The sequence below is a fragment of the Otolemur garnettii genome, unplaced genomic scaffold (genome assembly GCF_000181295.1).
Source record: "Otolemur garnettii isolate 467f Iridium unplaced genomic scaffold, OtoGar3 scaffold00135, whole genome shotgun sequence".
Lineage (NCBI taxonomy): Eukaryota > Metazoa > Chordata > Mammalia > Primates > Galagidae > Otolemur > Otolemur garnettii.
In genome coordinates this window covers 4,994,152-5,013,479 of record NW_003852530.1, presented here as the reverse complement: position 1 = coordinate 5,013,479, position 19,328 = coordinate 4,994,152, and the positions used below count along the sequence as shown (strand labels likewise).

At 51.1% G+C, this 19,328-nt stretch overlaps 1 protein-coding gene across 1 annotated transcript in view; it reads right to left on the bottom strand.

The window, feature by feature from the left end:
• The window catches only part of CHST8 (carbohydrate sulfotransferase 8), a 68,806-nt gene extending 50,917 nt beyond the window's left edge, over positions 1-17,889 (bottom strand). Inside the window, exon 1 of the mRNA XM_012810532.2 lies at positions 17,781-17,889. Coding sequence (XP_012665986.1) covers positions 17,781-17,889 — 109 coding nt within the window. The remainder of the gene's footprint in view (positions 1-17,780) is intronic.
• Positions 17,890-19,328: the final 1,439 nt, after the last annotated feature.

Genomic DNA, 19,328 nt, shown 5'->3' with positions numbered 1-19,328 from the left:
GGCAGTGCCTGTGGCTCAAAGGAGTAGGGCACACCCATATGCTGGAGGTGGTGGGTTCAAACCCAGCCCTGGCCAAAAGCTGCAAAAAAAGAAATTTTTTTTTCTTAATTTCTCACTAAAAAAAAAGTTTAGTCCCAGATGGCTTCACTGGTGAATTCTACCAAACATTTAAAAAGAAATAATGCCAGGGTGGCGCTTATGGCTCAAAGGAGTAGAGCACTGGCCCGGTATAGTGGAGGGTTCAAACCCAGCCCCGGCCAAAAACTGCAAAAAAGAAAATAAATAATGCCAATCCTTCCTAAACTGTTCCAGGGAAACAGAGGAGGAGGAGGAGGAAGAAACACTTCCCAGCTCATCCTAAGACCTGTATTGACCTGATAGCGAAGCCAGACAAGGACATCATTGGAAAAGGAAACTACAGAAAAATATCCCTCATAAAAACCTACTACATAGTCTCAGCAAACTGAATTCGGCAGCATAGAAAAAGGATTATACACCGTGACCAAGTGGGATTTAGCCCAATAATGTGAGGTTAATGTATTAATGTAATACACCATCTTAACAGACTAAAGGATGAAACCATATAATCATCTCAATAGATGTAGAACAAGGTTCTGACAAAATCCAACATCTATTCATGTTTTAAAAAATTATTTTCCAAAAAACGAGTGATGCAAGGAAACGTGCTCGAACTCATGAGGGTCATCCACAAAAATCCTACAGTGACCACTGTGCTTATCGCTAGGACATTGAACATTTCCCCCTAAGATCTGCAATAGAGCAAGGATGCCCACGCTCAACACTGCAATTTCAGACTGTCTTAGAAGTTTTCTGTTCAGCTCAGCTCAGTCAAGAGGAACAAACAAAAGGCATTCGGATTGTAAATGAAGAGGTAAAAATCTATTTATAAACACATGACCCTGTATTTAAAAAATCCTACAGAAATCACATAAGGAACTACCAGAATTAACAAGTTGCATGGTATGACGTCAATATACGAAATCAATTGTATTTCTAGATACAATCCAGAAGTGAAATTATGAAAATAATTCCATTCACTGCAGCACCAAAATGAGGACAATACTCAAGAATAAATTTAACAAAAGGAGGGTGAGGCTTATATTCTGAAAGTTACAAAATACTGTTAGGAGGACTTATGGAAGGTGTAAATAAATGCAGAGGCATTCCATGTTCATGGAATGGAAGACTCAATCTTGTTAAGAGGGACATTCACCCCTGCCCAAGTTTATTACTAGATTCAATGCAATGTCTATTAAAATCCCGGCAGGCTTTCTGTTGGCAAAAATTGACAAGCTGTTCCTAAAATTTACATGGAAACGTAAAAGACCCAGAATAGTCAAGACAATTTTGAAAAAAAAAGAACAAAGCTAGAGGCTTTACACTTCATGATTTCAGAATTTATAAATCTATAGTAATGAAAACCTTGTACTATTGGAAGGACAGACATGTAGACCCACGGAATAAAATTGCAATTCCAGAATTAACCTCTTACATTTACAGCTAATTTATTTTCGACCAAGGTCCCAAGGCAATTCAACGGGGAGAAGACAGCTTTCAGCAAGTGCTAGGTGCTGGGATAACCAGATATCTTGCAAAAAGATAAAGTTAGACATTATCTCACACTATGCACAAAAAGTAACTCAAAAGGGACCACAGCATAGATATAAGAAGTAAGACCATAAAACCTTTACAAGAAACACAAGAGAAAACCTTCATGACTGTAGGTCAGCAAAGATTTCTCCGCCAAAAGGGTGATGCATAAAAGAAAATAAATTGATTCAAATTTAAAAACGTTTACACTTCAAAAGTCACCATTAAAAAAATGAAAAGGGGGTGGCGGCCCCATATACCGAGGGTGGTGGGTTCAAACCCGGCCCTGGCCAAACTGCAACAAAAAAAAAATAGCCAAGCGTTGTGGCAGGCACCTGTAGTCCCAGCTCTCGGGAGGCTGAGGCAAGAGAATCGCCTAAGCCCAGGAGTTGGAGGTTGCTGTGAGCTGTGACACCATAGAACTCTACCGAGGGTGATAAAGTGAGACTTTGTCTTAAAAAAAAAAAAAGAAAAGAAAATGAAAAGGCAAGCTACAGATGGGAGAAATTATTCACAAATCTAATAATACTTATATTTGGAAAACAAAGAATTATGATTCAGTACAAAGATAAATAACCCAATTTTTCAAATGGGAAAAATAATTTGAATAGATGCTTCACTAAAAAAGATACTTGAATGGCAAATAAACACATGAAAATATGCTCAAGATTGTTAGTCATTAGAGAAATACAGATCAAAACTACAATGAGATACCACATCATACCCACAGAACGGCTATAATTAAAAAGATGGATAATAATAAGGGTTGATAAGAATGTGGAGAAATTGGAACTCGCACATACTGCTGGTGGAAACATAAAATGGTCCAGCCATTTTAGCCGATAGTTTGGCAGTATCTTTAAAATTTACCATAAAGCTGGAGGCAGTCCTCAGCTACATGGGAGGCTGAGGTGGGAGGATTACTTAAGCCCAGAAGTTCAAGGCCAGCCTGGACAACATAGCAAGACCCTTTCTCTTAAAAAAAGAAATAAAAATAATAAATTTAACACAAATTTACTATACAACCTAGCAATTCTACTCCTAAAGTATCTACCCAGGATAAGACAGACAGAAGATAGACATTCACACAATGACTTGCACGCTAACATTCACAGCAGCACTAGTCATAATACCCAAAAAGCATAAACAGTTCAAAAACCCATCAACTAGTGGAGAGAAAAGCCAAAACTCCACGTAATAGGACACTATCTGGCAATAAAGAGAATCAAAGTACGGCTGACACTTGAATGCACAGATTCACTTATATGCAAATTTCCCTTCTCCTCTGCCATCCCCTGATACAGCGAGACCAACCCCTCTTCCTCCTCCTCAAGGATGAAGATCTCATTTCCACTTAATGAACAGTAAATATATTTTCTCTTCCTTTAAGATTTTCTTTTTATTTATTTATTTATTTATTTTTTTGAGACAGAGCCTCAAGCTGTCCCCCTGGGTAGAGTGCCGTGGCATTACAGCTCACAGCAACCTCCAACTCCTGGGCTCAAGCGAGTCTCCGGCCTCAGCCTCCCAAGTAGCTGGGACCACAGGCGCCCGCCACAACGCCCGGCTATTTTTTGGTTGCAGCCGTCATTGTTGTTTGGCGGGTCCGGGCTGGGGATTCGAACCCACCACCTTAGGTGTACGTGGCTGGCGCCTTAGCCGGTTGAGCTATAGGCGCCGAGCCAAGATTTTCTTAATAACATTATCCTTTCTCTAACTTACTTTATTATAAGGATGCAGCATGTAACTCACATGGCATACAAAAGACAGTATGTGTTCACCAACCATTGTATTTATGTTGTTGGCGAATCTTCCAATCAACAGTAGACTACTAGTAGTTAGGGGGGAGTCAAAAAGTTACACCCTGGTTTTTGACTGCATAGGGCCGTCAGTTGTTCAAGGGTCAACTATACTGAGATAGTATGCTCATGAGAACTCTCAAAAATACTCTGCTAAGTGAAGAAGCCAGATGCTGAAGACCACACGTTATATGATTACATCAAACTGAAAGGTTCAGAAACAGCAAATCCATAGACAGAAGGGGCTGTGGTCACCTGGCATGGGGGCTGGGAATGCAGGTGACCACAGATGGAGACTAGAGATTTTGAGGGTCACAGTGGAAGTATCCCGAAATTGGATTGTGGAGATGGCTGTGCCACTGTGTCCATTTCCTAAGAATCTTTGAAGTGTGCACTCAGGTGAATTTGTGGCATGTCAATTATGCCTGAATAAAGCTGTGCTTTACCCAAAACAAACCCCCAAACACAAGACTCCTTAGCCCCGGGGCTTGTGGTGGGCATCCTGGAGCTCAGGGCTTTCCTCATTGTCTGGTTTCTGGGGTTCTCCTTTTCCTTCTTGAATTTTAAAGAAGTTGTAGGTTCTGTTTTACCCAGAGTGGGTAGATAGAGCGGCTCCACCTGCCACATTGCTGGTATCGGCTTCCGTCTGGCTCTGGACCTTTCTGCCAATGTCTGGAAGGGCTCCCTGAAGAAGGCTGTCTTCCCCTCAAATGGAAAGAATCAACAGGCATGCTGGAGAGCGGTCCTGGCCTGGCCATGAAGCTCCAACTTGACTCCTATTGCCACAAGATCGGCCTGGGTCCCTCACCCCCCTCTCTGCTCAGATGGTGCCAACCCGTGCTCATAGCCCACCCCTTCTCGTCCTCTGAGCAGTGGGAGTCTTAGCATACTTTTAGACCCTAACATGTGGCCCAAAGTGCGTACAGGACCCTAACTTACGGCTCCAAAGTGGGTGGTGGACAACACCCCACCCTGAGAATACCACTGAATCCTTTCCGTTTCAGCGTCAGAGGGAAGGGATACACAGGAGCAGAGAGGACACCATGAGCCCATCGGAATAGCGACCTTTCAGCAAATATCTCTAAAATAGAAAGAGTGAAAGTGGAAAAGTTCCCCCAGCAGGAAGAAGTCACCCTCCCCCCACCTGGGGCCTTCCCTTCTTGCTGGTGGCCCCTGTCATTCTGCACAGATTTTGCAGGCCCTGTACACTGCACACGCTGGATGAGCAAACTCAATTTGAGCCCAGAAAATCCTTTAATTACCACCGCTACTTCTGGCTGGGTTCTGGGAAGGAACTAATTCAAGCAGTGATCACTCGACCTGAAATATTATGAATGTAATTTCATTATGTGGTCTGTCTGGGTCACGGGCAAGGGGTTACAATAACTGGTTTTGCTGAGTGCCTGCTCGAGTGGCAATTCCTCCCTCACGTCTGTGGCTGACAGCTACAGGCAACTCGCCCGGTGGTGCTCGCATCACCCGCACCCCTACCTGCGCCACGACGTGGCAGGTGAAAGTGTCGGGGTACACTCAGAGCAGCCCCAGACTCCATCTGACATGCTCCCCACACAAGCTGTGCACCTGATGGCTGTGTAGTGATACTGAGGTGAGCACATGCTTGGACCCATCCAGGATCACGGATGACAGTTGCACAAACACACACATTCACAGAGGCATCTGACCTCCGCGCACACACACACAGGTGTGCACAGCAACTAGAACATGTGTGCCACGTGCAGGGCTGGAGCACGTCCCAACCCTCAGCAGGGTGGTGCACTGCAGCCCCCAGACTCGCCCTACAATGTCACATGTCTCAGAGTTTTCTGTTCCCAGCCCTGAGTGGCTGTTGGGTCTCCAGTAAGACTCCAGATGTTTGGGATCCGAAGACCCAGGTTCTACATAGTTCAAACACTGCCACTCCCTGGCTGTGTGACTTTGGGCGAGTGACTTTGTCTCTCTGTGCTGCAGTTTCCCTATCTGTAAAATATATATAGGTGTAGGCTGGGTGTGGTGGCTCACGCCTGCAATCCTAGCACTCTGGGAGGCCGAGGAAGGAGGATCACCAGAGCACAGGAGTTTGAGACCAGCTTGAGCAAGAGCACGATCCCATCTCTACTAAAAATAGAAAACCTAGCTGGGCATTGTGGAAGATGCTTATAGTCACAGCTACTTGGGAGGCTGAGGCAGGAGGATCACTTGAACCCAAGAGTTTGAGGTTGTTGTGAGCTATGATGCCACAGCACTCTACCCAGGGGAACAGAGTAAGTAAGATTCTGTCTCAAAAAAAAAAAAAATAGAGATAGGTGCAATGAGGCTGCAGGGCAAGAATATTTGCAAAGTATGTGAAGTGCAGGGCCTGGTACACCCCAGGCCGTTGGTGCTCACACCACCCCCCAGAGGCGGCCACCTTGAATGCTGTCAGGACTCCCTGATCCCACTCACAGCCCTGGTGACATCACTTCTGACACAGAAGCAGCAGGGAAGGGAGGCTTTGCAGAGCACCCCTTGCTCAGGCAGGCCTAACCGCTCTCCAGGGAGACTCCTGCCAGGTGTGGGTGCCACAGCGTCCCAGGTGAGGAGGAAAGGAAGCCTGTATAGCCGTCCCTGCCATACCCATCACTGTGGCAGCTGAGGCAGAAATCCCTTTCCACTGCAACCCAAGCCCCTCCCACAGGGGGACCCACAGCCCGTTCCTCGGGCCCCTCCCACAGGGGGACCCACAGCCCATTCCTTGGGCCCCTCCCATAGGGGACCCACAGCCCATTCCTCAGGTGCTCAATGGAGGGACCACTCTTGTGGGAGATCTGTCCAGAAATGATTCTTCATTTACTATGGCAACAGAAGCTTGCTAGTGGGTGCAAATATTTGCATTTCAAATATAACCATATGTAAATGAAGGCAGGCTTTAGTTGTGTGCCCTCCCCAGGGCCCCCTTCCTGGCCCTGGCCTCATTCATGTCTCTGCTGATGAATTTGCCTTCTGAGCCTCCCAGGTCCCCCGCCCAACCTGAATGGTGAACAGAGGCCTGGCAGGGCTCCTGGCCCCTGAACCGAGTGGGGACATGGTGGGACTCCGTAAGACCACTGTTGGTCGGCAGACCTTCAGAGAAGCTGTGCTCAGGGCCCACTGGGGGTCTGGCTTGACAGGAGCCCTGCAGGGCTAGAAAGAGTTAACAGAATCCCCTCCCCACCAGGGAGACAGACCAGCCACCTCCCTGCCCTCCTGAGGGGCACACACCTGAGAGCTGGTGTGCAAACATGACTGGAGGAAGTTGGGGATATCGGATAGGCCCTCTCCTTCCTGCCTATCTAAACACCATTCTGAATGACAGCTGCCCCTTAAAAATCAGGAGAATCCACATAAATGCATGCTACAGATTCCTAGCTTTTGTGAAAAAAAAAAAAAGGGAGGTCTGTCCACCTTGGGCCACATTCCCGCACAGAACTCTGGGCTGAAGCTGAGGTCAGTGGCTCCTGCCACCAGGGCCCATCTGTCCACCTCTCCACACCCTGTCCCCCATGTCCTCTGATCCCCCTCTCTCTGTTGCCCTGATCAGATCCACTTCCTGATGGGTCCTTTGACATCCCCTCATTCTTTTCTTGCCCCCATCTCCCTCCAGGGACAGGCTCAGATGCTGAGAGCAAAGGCCAAGTGTACCCTCAAAGGGCTGTAGCCTTGGAGGAGGTGGGATGGAGGTCACAGGACTCCATCGGCCCAGGGAAGGCCGGAGCAACCTTCCCAGGCCTAAGCACTTTAACAACCAAAATATGGCAAGGGGTCCACAGACCATTCTGCTCTGTCCAGCCCAAGGGGAGAACCACTGATCAGGCCTCAGGGCAAGAAGAGAGACAGGCCCTGCCAACATTCTCTCTGGGACCCCAGACTGTGACCATGAGCTGCTCCCAGGTCCCCCCTACCCGTCCACATGAGTAGCCACTCTGCAGGGGCCTGGCAGCAGCTGTCAGGGGCCACCCAACTAATTTAAGTTCAGCCATTTTCTCCACATAAATAAAATTTTAAAATGAGAGAATCTTCCACTGACTTCCACTATGATTTAAGTCAAAAACTGCAGAGCCACAAATCCTGGAAAATAAGCTTCCTAGTGAACACATCAGCAGGTGCAGAGCGCTGAGCTTTTGGCTTGAATGGGATCTGCCTGGCAGCTCCTAACTTCCAGCAAATATTGTGAGAAGGAATAGCAGGACCTAAAGGCTCGAAGGCAGTGCAGCCTAAAGGGAGGAGCCGGTGTGTCCCCCAGGGCAGGGCCCTTCTGGCCCCGGGCACGCGGTTCTCGGCTCAGGCCCACGCCACCCCCAGTGGGCTCACCCCTCCCTTGGAGGCACACACCTGTCCCCAGATCCAGCCTGCCAGTGTTTCTGTTGTCAGAACAATCACCATGGCCTTTCCAGGGGTTTAAGGGACCAAGAACTGCCCAGTGACCCTGGAGAAGGGCAACAATCATGGCAACAATCATAGCAACAGCCCTGTCCTCGTCCTCAGAGCCTGTGCTGGCCCAGCACCAGTTCCCCACTTTTCACATTAGCAACAGGGAGGGGCTGTAGGAGGGCGGAAGGGCAGCACATGTTGGCACCCCACAGACCCTTCCCTACCCTGGCAGTGGGCGCCCTGTTCTAACCCACTGTGTGTCCCAAGGCCCCCCACCCCTGGCCCTGAGACCTCTGGCCAAGTGAGGCTAAAGGAGGAGAGGGAGCCAGGTAGAAGGGGAGGCTGCCCCTCAAGCCTCCTTTAAGCCTTGTACCCGTAGGAACCAGAGTCTCGCCTGGCCTCAAGCTGTCTCCGGCAGGTCACCTGGGCTGAGCGGGATGCTCGGCTATGATATCAGGTGACCAAAGATGCCTGATCAGGGAATGGGGACTCCTGGTGGGGAGGAGGGCTCTGGGGCACAGGGGGAAGGAAAGAGTGCTCCGCCCGTGAGTCCCTTCCCAACCCCAGCCTTGAGTCGAGTTCCAGACCAGACGTCATCTGGGGACATCACCCACAGAGTGACCTCGGCCTCCTCCTCCCCACCGCCTCTCCAGTACACTCTGGGCCAGGCAGAGTGGGAAAGGGGTCACCCCGCACCTGAGACCCGCTCTGGGCCTTCTGAGTTATGACTCATGTCGCAGGGAAACAGAGCCTGATTCATCCCCCTGGGGGACTCCTGGGAACAAGTGGCCACTGTGGAGACACAACCCGAAACCGGGGTTACCTGAGGACGGGTAAGCTTCGGAAGCAGCACCTCCCCTGGACCCTACCCAGGCCCACACACAATGGGAGACCCGGTTTTCCAGCTGGCTGTAATTTCAGAAGGACTCTTTGTGTGGGCTTTATTCACCCAAAAAGCTGTAGGGGGAGGGGTGCCTGGGGACCTGGGTTCAGGGAGTTGTCTTTTACCAAAATCTGCTTCGTGTTGGTACAATGTCCTTTGAAGAAATAGTAGAATACCATCAGGAAATAAAAGAAATAGGGATTGTGACATTACTTAGTAGCAACAGGAGAGGACAGAGGGGGCTGAGCACTGGCTTTGGAATCAGATTGATCTGAGTTCAAGCCCCAGCTTGGCCACTCCGGCTGCAGGACTCTGGGCCACTGATTTAGCCTGTCAGATTCTAAGCTAAGGATGAAGATCCCTGCACAGAGGGCCCAGGAAGACAGGAGAGGGCCTGGGACATGCCAGGCACCCAATAAACAAACCGTGACTATGTTTCCTGCTCACAGAAGCTTAATTACATTGTGTCATTTTATAAACTGCCACCACACACGTGCGTGGGGCTCTGTGGTTTCCAAAGCCATCTTTGCCCATTACTTCATTAGACCCACACAACCATCCTGTCTTCTATTTTTAGCATTTTACTGTAGTTCTTTTAAATGTCTCACTCTTATTGGACACCATGGTCCCAATTTCCTGTTCTGTTCTCCTCTTTAATTTCCCCACCCCTAGGAAGCTTTAGCATAACAATTCTGGGACCATTTTCTATTAATATCAATTTTCAGATTATAGCAATATGATGTCTGTTTCCTAATTTAATTAGGTGATTCCTGTTATTAGTTCCTACATGCTCATTATTTTTCATTTAGCATATTTTAAGGCACCAGAGGAAAGTGAGGCTCAGGCTAGCAGCCCCCGGGCGTCTCCTGCAGGAAGGAGGGAATATTTGCTCCACCTGCAGGAGGATGGAGGAACCCACGGAGTAGGGGACACATATAAGACTAGAGGGGCATGGGCAGGGCCAGTCACAGGGAATGGCTCAGGCTCAAGTGACAGAGGGCGGGATAGATAGCCTCCCACTGCAGAGATGGGGCCCACAGCAGGCACCCTAAGTCTAGGCCTCCCAGGGAGTGCAACAGTGAGGCTTCTCTGTGGCCCCCTCTCCAAACAGCAGAGCCCAGCAATGGCTCCGAAGCTGTCACTGCCAGGACCCAAACCCACTGGGCTCAGTGTGTCCAGACTCGAAGGCTGCATGTTCTGACCCTGCCTCTTTCTGGCACTTGTTGGATTATCAACTTATGGGAGCTCCATGTCCACCCCTCCATCAATACCTGCCCTTGCACAACTCCAGGGGGCGCCCTTCACAACGCAGCCTAAGTAAATGATACCACAGAATCAGCACAGAATGCAGCATGGGTGGGTCCCTGCCTGGTGCAAAGCATCAGCTGTGGCTGGGCTATCTGTGTCCCTGGGCTCTGGCCAACCCCTTGTTCCCTCCCCATCTCCAAGTGAGCCCACCAGATTCCTCCTTCCTCCTGCTGGCACAGTGATGGTTGGCCTGGCCCAGAAAGAACCCCCACGAAGATATTCTGGAATCTACCAGAAAAAGGAGGGCAGGGATCCCAGGGCCATGCTTGGGAGGAGCGCTTTTACAAGCATCCCACCTACAGCTGTGACCTCAAGAGACTGGCACAGCAGGTGACAAGGAGGGGACACTCCAGGAGAACTGAAAACCCAGTGGGCGGCTTTCCCAGAGTGACACTGTCTCTGCTGCGGCCCAAGAAAGGTGAGCATGGGGGGCAGCTCTTGTCGGCGTTTGCTGAAAAGTTTGAAGACGCTGCAGGTGCGTTGTTTAGAAACATCAGGTTCGGAGAGTCCCAGCCCTGCTGATTCTGAGATGATATATTGCCAGCTACTTAACAGGATGGATCACTGCAATTACATGTCACTTCTGATATTCACAGTCACAACAAGGATGTGTCAGCCTCGCAAGGTTTGTAGGAAATATATATGACGTTCTGCAATGCCATTAGAAAATGGTTTCGGGAAACAGACTCGAGAGGATTCCAATAAAACCCACCTGACTGGGGAAGAGCAGGAGACTCCTCGGAAGCTGGAGGGGCTGGCTGCCCCTCCAGGAAGGAGGACAGGACTTGCTTCTGGGAGCTCCAGCAGGCCTTCCCGCCTGAGGCCAAGCTGCCCAGGGAAGGTTGATGGGGTGGCTACCGCACCTCACTTACTCTGTCACCCCACTTGCTTGAATTGCTGAGAGCCTCTTAGCAGTTATCTCCGTGGCTCTGGCTCAGTCAGGGCTTTTGTCCTGGTGGTGTGGTCTCAGAGCTTCAAGGAGACACCCCTGGTCAAAGACAGTAACTGTAGGGGCCAGACACATCTGTCACTATGGGGTAGCCCTCAGCACCAGCACAGGCAGGGCTGTGTGTCCTTGGTGGGACTGTGTGGGACCCAGGGTGAGGGCCATGCCGCCTTCACTCAACACAGCCCTGCCTCCAGGGAAGCAGACTAGAGCCCTGGAGTCCATGAGAGCCACAGATGCTGGAATGCTGACTGTCAATTTCTAGCTGTGAGACATTGTGCGTGACCCCAGTCCCACCACACCGCTGCCCCTAGAAGGCAGCACCTCTTATGCACTAGAGAGGATGAACAGTGGCCCACAGCACCCCTCCTCCAGACAGCTGTCTCCTCCAGCTCTCCCCTGCTGAGCCAGGAGTCACAGCCTGCCCTGTCCCCTGAGTATCCATCCCCTGGCTAAGTTCTCCCAGGGCCTCCTGAAGCAAAGCCAAGTCCCCCCCTCTACTGTCCCGACTGGAGACCTCCAGGGAAGGGCCCGGGGAACTCCCTTGGTGAACCCTCAGACTGTGAGCTCCTCCTGAGAGCACAGCCTGAACTTTTTCTCCCCCTCCTGCCCTCCTCTGCATCTCTCCCCCACCGCAGTACTGCTCACTGGGTGGCTGGGCTCACAGTGGTCTCGCTCAGATGGTCACACACAGGTCTCTCCCTCCGCAGCAGGGCCAGGGACCCAGGTGTAGAGGCCCCCTCACAGGACAAGGTGAGCAGCTTTGGGCAGAACCCTGATTTTCAGCCCCTTGGTGGAGGAGTCACAGGGCAACGGCACATACCCTCCCAAGCATCTCCAATGCCATAGCCCAAATAACAACATCCAGTCTCTGGCCTCCTCCCCAAGGCCTGGCACATCTGGCTTGGAGCAGGGCACCCCTGACTGCCCTCTGCCAGAGCCAGAAACCCCAGAGTCCTCTTGAACCAAGACCTTTACCCTACTCAGCCTCCCACCCCCAAGGTCACCAACTCTGCACCTGATGCCCTTGGTGGCCTGTAAACCACCCCTCACCCAGCCCTATCTGCCCCAGGCCTGGCCATCTCTCCCTGCTTCACTCAACACCCTCCCAGCTGCTCTCCTGGCTTTCGTCTTATCTCCCCCTCTGCTTCCTGCCCATAGTCACATGACTGCAGCCACCAGAATAGACTTTCTGAGACAGCACTGCCCACCCCAGAACCCCAGGTCCTCTGCCACGCTCTGAGGGTCTGCTGGGCCTGGGTTCTGGCTGTGTCTGCAGCCACAGGCCACATTCCAGCCCTAACCCCCTTGGAGTTGTCTGTGTGCCATGTTCTGTCATGCCTCCAAACCTCTATCCACACTGTTCTCTCTGCCCAAGCTCTGCTCCGGGTATAGCAGTTGCCACAAGTGCTGGGGACACAGTCTGGTGCAGTGTCAATAGGAAGCTGCCTCAGGACACACACTTGGGGCTTCAGAGCTGTCATTGGGCACAGTTAGGTCTTAGCCACTCTTACTTCAGCAGTCTCATCTGTCAAATAGTGTAAAAGGAATTAACTGATGGGGATTTTCAGTTACTAAATGAATATTGAAAACGTGGACGGTGGCTGGGTTTGGTGGCTCGCACCTATAATCTCAGCACTCTGGGAGCCTGAGGCAGGTGAATCCCCTGAGCTCAGGAGTTGGAAACCGGCCTGATCAAGAGTGAGACCCTGTCTCTATTAAAAATAGAAAAAAATGAGCTGGGCATCCTAGCAGGTGCCGGTAGTCCCAGCTGCTCAGGAGGCTGAGGCAAGAGGATCTCTTGAGCTCAGGAGTTTGAGGTTGCTGAGAGCTATGATGCCAGGGCACTCTACCCAGGGTGACAGAGTGAAACTGTCTCAAAAAAAAAAAAAAAAAAAGGCAGTATCTCTATGTAGAAGGAGCTGGAACATATTCTTCTTAGCAAAGTATCTCAAGAACGGAAGAAAAAATATCCAACGTACTCAGCTCCACTATGAAACCAATATATAAGCACCCACACTTTCATATGAAAGCTAGAACCCAACCACAGCCCAAGATGAAGGGGAAAGAGGACGGGGAGGGGAGGAGGGAGGATGCGTGGAGGGAAGGTAATTGGTTGGAGCACACCTATGGTGCATTTTATAAGGGTACATTTCAAATCTACTAAGTGTAGAGTATAAATGTCTTAACACAATAATTAACAAAGTGCAGTGAAGGCTATGTAACCAGTTTGATGAGAGTATTTCAAATTGTATATAAAACCAGCACATTGTATCCCATAAATGCATTAACGTACACAACTATGATTTAATAATTTTTAAAAAAAAGCACTCTTTATAGTGTACCAGTCCAGAATCTGTATCATAGGTCATATTTTTTTTTTATCTATCAATGAACAAACCAATCAATCCACCATGCACTTCAGCTTCATGGGTCACTGACGGTGGCTCTCCTTGCTCCATTAAAACAAAATCCATTCCACTTAAAAGAATGAGGAAGGAACGATAAAATCAGAACATTGCCATGGTGTAATGTCCAGTGAACAGATGATCGGTGACTAACTGACATCTCAAGCAAGCTGGGCAGACGGGAGCTGGCCAGACCTGAGCCCCCTGATAGAGGCACACAGAACCAGTGAATTTGTGCCAAGAACCCCTCCCACAAACAACAAATAAAACCCAAACCTATGTCTGATCAAGCTTCAAGATTTACCCAATTTATTAGGACTACGAAGAACAGAGGACAAAATTAAACCACCCCAAACAGCCCCAATCAGCAAAATCCCAACTGCGGGAAATTCTATAGGACCCACGATCTGGTTTCCTCAAATAAATAGCAAAAGAAAATAAAGACATAGGGAAACTTACAGATTAAAAAGAAACTTAAAATACTCAGCAACCCACCACAATGTGCAGGATGAAACAAACTGGAGATAAAAGTATTTATATTAGTGAGACAACTTGCAAACTCAACGGTGAGTGGGCACGTGATGATATAAAGGAGCGGGTTAAGGGGCGGTGCCTGTGGCTCAAGGAGTAGGGAACCAGCCCCACATGTCAGAGCTGGTGGGTTCAAACCCAGCCCTGGCCCCCCCCAAAAAAACAAACAAAAAAAACGGAGTGGGTTAAGAGGTCATGTTAAAAAAGGAGTTCTCGGCCAGGCCTGGTGGCTGTGGGAGGCCAAGATGGGAGGATCCCCTTAAGCTCAGGAGTTCAAGATTAGCCTGAGTGAGACAAGACCTCCATCTCTAATAAAAATGGAAAAAATTAACTGGTGTTGTGGTGGGCACCTGCTGTCCCAGCTACTTGGGAGACTGAGGCAAGAGGATTACTTGAGCCCAAGAGTTTGAGTTTGCTGTGAGCTAGGCTGACACTAGGGTGACACTCTGTCTCAAAAAAAAAAAAAAAAGAATAAAAAAAGAGTTCTTAACTTCTAAGAACTAAGAAGTGTATTGGAATATTCATGGACAAACTAACAGGATGTTAGGTACAAGCTTCAAAATCAGACAGAAGGAGAGGTGGATATTGTTGATGTGGACTGGGCCACCTCGCCCATGCTGGGGAGTGTCAGGTAACAGGCACACAGGGTTCATGGTACTATGCTAATCTACTTCTCTGTGTATTCCAATCTCTCTGTGATAAAAGTTCATAATAAAAGGCAGCTCAGGCCTGGTGCAGGTGGCTCAGGCCTGTAATCCTAGCACTCTGGGAGGCCGAGGCAGGTGGATGACCTTGAGCTCAGGAGTTTGAGATTAGCCTGAACAAGAGCAAGACCCCATCTCTACTAAAAATAGAAAAACTAACTGGGCATTGCGGCAGGCACCTGTAGTCCCAGCTACTCAGGAGGCTGAAGGAGGAGGATCACTTAGACCCAGGACTTTGAGGTTGCTGTGCTCTGTTACCTAGCCTGGGTAACAGAGTAAGACAAGACGAGACAAGAGAAGGGAAGAGAAGCAGCTCATAAGATTCAATTTGCCCAACAGAGTAAGACTCTGTCCAAAGAAAAGAAGAAAAGAAAGGCAGCTCCTAAGGTTCAGTTTGCCCAACAGAATGGGAGTTGGGGTTTGTTATTCCCGCTTTGGGCCTGGTCTCCAGTCTTTCTCTTGGAGAAGGGGTGAGTCTTATCACCTAAGCCATGGATTGAGTTTCCTGAAGCTAGATGCCCTGGCCTCAGGGCCTGGCAATAGTGAAAACTGGGAAATAACTGTAACTGGGTAGGTGAATTCTTGGATACACAAGAAAATCTAATCTTGGAATGCAGGTAACTCTTTCTGTATCAAAATATCTGAGTTAAAATAGAGCAAGTTTTAATATGATTTGATTTATAAAACTTAGCAACCCCATAGGATTCCATCCAATGCCCAAGGCAGGTGAAGTTGCCGGGCAGGCCCAGGAAAAATTCAGGTGCTGTTAACACCTGGCAGCTGCCAGACCTGGAGAGACAGGCAGCTGAGAACCCCGCTACTCTCTCCGGCCTTTTCCTGAATCCTCACAGCTCCCCTCCCCCTCCCATCTTTGTTGTGCCACAAACTGCAGAGCCCAGAGAACTCTGTCCCCAGGAAAAGTTTGTGCCTCAATGTGAAATTTCCTCTGACCCTCTCTGACTGCAGGGCAGGCTCCAGACTCTGCACCTCCCATAGACAGAAATGCACAGAAAGACTTGTCAGGGGCCCCTGGGGCCACCCAGCCATGCAACTGGACACATACACTTTGTAAGCACTGGTTTCCAACAGATAAATGTAATCAGGGTTTATATGCTCAGAGAAGCCAACAGGATGGGATTGTTTCACTTGAAAGATCAGAAGAAAATTGTAACTAATGTTGTGGAAAATTACTTTGATATTGCTTTCTTGGTACAGAATCACAATTAGGCCGCTGTGAGAAGTACAGGGAAGGAATAAATGAATAGTAACAAATCAACACAAACAGCCGGTGTCAGGAGCGCTTTGGAGGGAAAGTAACGTAAGCATTACTTAAAGTTTTATGACTGTGTTTGGTGTGATGTACAGACAACGTCAAGGTTGCCCGCCACCCGGCGCACAAGACCTCACTGGGTCTCCTCACCTGGGTCTGCTGCTGTGGGGGGACACTTGCCTCAGCTCATGCCATGGGAGGCCCCCTGCCAGCCTGAGGCGCTGAGCACCCCACTCTACCCCAGAGACCCCAGCCTCATCGCAGGCAGGAGTTATGGCCACCAACCAAAAAATGCCACCAGGAGTGTCCAGGCTGGCCCTGGAATATAGTACAGATGGGCCCCTGTCTCATGCCTCCTCTCCCATGCCCTTCCCAAAGAACAGAGACTCTAGACACCTGGGCCACCTGCTTACAGATGTGCCCCCAACCACATACACACCAAGATGTTTACCAAGGACAGACATTTACCAATTTATCCCAAGCAGCATCTGAGCGCCCTTCTTCCAGAGTACATTTCTGCACATAACACACAACCCGGGGACCAGCTCTCAGCCTGCCCTGACAGTGCTGTCTCGTGAAGCCCCGTGCTGCTGACGCAGAGTCACTGGCCATTTCGGGGCTCACGGGAGGCTGCAAAGTCCCCACAGAAAAGCGAGCCCAGTCACTTGCTTCTTCAGAAGCCTAGGAACAGCCACACTTACTTTTGATAGCCACCACCTGTGGGGACCAGCCCAGGAGTGAGTCAGCCCCGATGACTCGCCACTGTCTCCCGGGGGCCCACTGCCTCAGCCGCCTCCCTCTGACTCTCTGTGATGAAACATCCTCTCATTGGCCTCCCCACGCAGGGCCCCTGGTGGCCACTGCCAGCCCAGCGCCCCAGTTCTGTGCCACCTGCCTTCCCTCCTGGTGCCCAAGGGTCCTCACTTTGCACTCAGGGCCACACATCATGGGTGCCTAGCTCCTGTCTGCAGAAGCAATGGCGGGGTGGTTTGCAGAGAAAGTGTGAGCTACTGAGAGCTGAGAGTGAGCCTCACAGAGGAGGCTGCAGCCACAGGACTGAGGGCAGGTCCCTGGGCCCTGTATGCTCTGGGCTGCAGTCAGGCACGGCACAGGATGCCACGGCCTAACCTCAGGCCTCCACTGCTCTCCCGCCATCTGTGGTTCACAGATTGAGTGAGCGCATGCAGGGAGTGGAGAGTATGTGGGCACAGGGTTGGGAGAGTCTTCATGGACTCGCCCCAACAGCGGCCACTGGAGACCCCTGCTTCCTCTCGCTCCCAAGCAGGGCACTCCTTGGCCCTGTTCTGGTGACCTCCAACTCTGCAGTGTCCCTGACAACGGGAGCTGTGTCCCAGTAGCGGGACCTTGCTGAACTCCCCTCTGCACGGTCCATCTCCCCTGAGACGCGAGACCCACCCTTCCTGCTCTCTCCCCTCAGCCCATCCCACCTGTCCCCAGCAGACCCCAGAGGCCCAGGGAGCCTTCCAGCACATCGTCAGGCACAGGTGGAATAACAAGCAGCAGGTGGGGATTAATGGGGGATATTGCCTCTCAAAGCAGGAGGAACCCCGACCTCCTTTGTCCAGGCCAGAAGGGCAAGATTCAAGGGGTTTGCTGGGCTGGGTGGGAAACCAAGCCTCACTCGGGAGGCCTGGGCTCGGGGAGAAGTCCACAATCCGATGTCGCAGACAACGCTGAAAACACCTGAGCAGTGGCAGATCCTTGTTTATATCTGAGTTTCAACAAAGGCCTAAACAGGCTGAGTAGACAGGCAGCCTCCCCGTGGTCTCTAAGAGCAGGTCTGACATCAGACATGGCCTTCCCACACGGGAACCAACAACCCCCACAGGGGCCGGGCCCCCTGCTCTGCCACAGACTCGGGGCACATCCCCCCCGGCCCGGCACACCACAGCCTCATCTGGGGGCAGGCTCACCTGGTGCCTGCGGGGGGGCGAGCTCCGTGGGGTCCTGCAGGCTGATGAAGAGGAGGAGGCCTGCAGCTCCGAACAGCAGGACGGATGAGAACATGCAGGCCAGCCGCATCGTCCCGGGTCGCGGGGTCATCCGGGGCTCGCTCTGGGCTCACCTCGCAGGTGTGGGAGGCACGTTCTTCCCTCATTGTCCACACCAGGCGTCCATCAGGCTGAGATCTATGGGGCAGAGGAGCAGAGCGTCATCACTGAGTCGTGGGCCATTTGGTGGGGGAAGCCCCATCACTGCAGTGGCCCTGGAACCCTGCACCCTCTGCAAGTGACTCTGGAGTGTCCCTTTCACCCTTTAAAGCCCAGAGAGGCTGTGGCCAGGACACCAGCTTCCTGCCTGCGTCTCCTGCATCTACACCCCAAGAAAAGCCAAGACGTGACACACTTTCTGGTCCTGCCTGGGGGAGTCTGGGGGTTCCCAAGACCTATAGTGGTGAAGCAGCAGCCACCCCCTGCAGTGTCCACCTGAGCCACTGAGGGAGCACACATCGGGGTCTAGGTGCAGGGGGGGAAGCTGGGTCCTTGTCCCTGACAAGTGGCCCAGTGAACAGAGAAGCTCTCAGATCTGGCCCCACCCTGGCCCCTCACTACCAGATTCTGGAGATGTTGAGGAGGCATCCAGCCTAGAGGACATTCATGCCTAGACTAACTCCCCAAGGCCAGCCAGGGTGGACCTTACCAACACACATGTATAGGCCGGCAGGATTGAGGCCCCACTGGACAATCACACCAGCAGGACCTGAAGCTCTGGCCATGTAGGCCACAGTTGTTCCTGCCCTCCCTCAAGGCCCTTGGTGCTGCCGGTAGATAGTCGGCTCCAGCTGCTGCGGACCCAGTGTGAGCTGTTCCCTCACCCTGCATCCTCCTAAAACTGGGGAAGAATTCCTAACACCCCAGGTACCAGCCAGTGAGCCCAACTGGGCCAGGCTATGGATCACAATGGGGGCACCCCAAGGCCTTCTGCCTGAAGTCAGGGTAAGTTCTTGCAGGAGGTGGGTTGAGAGTGGGGTGCAGACAGGGTGCACAGCAGTCAAGCCACAGCAGGTATCCCAGGGACCTCCCCTGTGAAGCAGAGCCACTCTGTGCCTTCCCTTCACCTACTGCCTACTGGCCCAGGTCCCAGGAACCACCCTCTTTCCACCCAAGGAACCCTGGGGGAAGCTCCCAGCTCCCATGTGGACAGCTTCCAACAGCCTCTGAGACCATAGCTGGGTGGCCGATCAAGCCTCAGACTAGCTGCACTGCCTGGCACAAGGACGTTTCCCTGCCGGGGTTCAGGTCCTCTGTCAGGGCACCCAGCCTGGCACTGGGAGAAGAAGCCCCACTACTGTCTCCACATCCAGCCCCTGGAGCACAAGGCGCCTTCCCTGCCCAGAAAAAAATTCCCAAAGCCTGGGGGCTGCGGAGTGTAAATGCAGGCATGGGTTTCCCCCCTCTGCAGTGTCTGTAATTTTTTCACTCAGTTAACTTTAATTAACCTGCTCCAGGCCTCTCCCAACC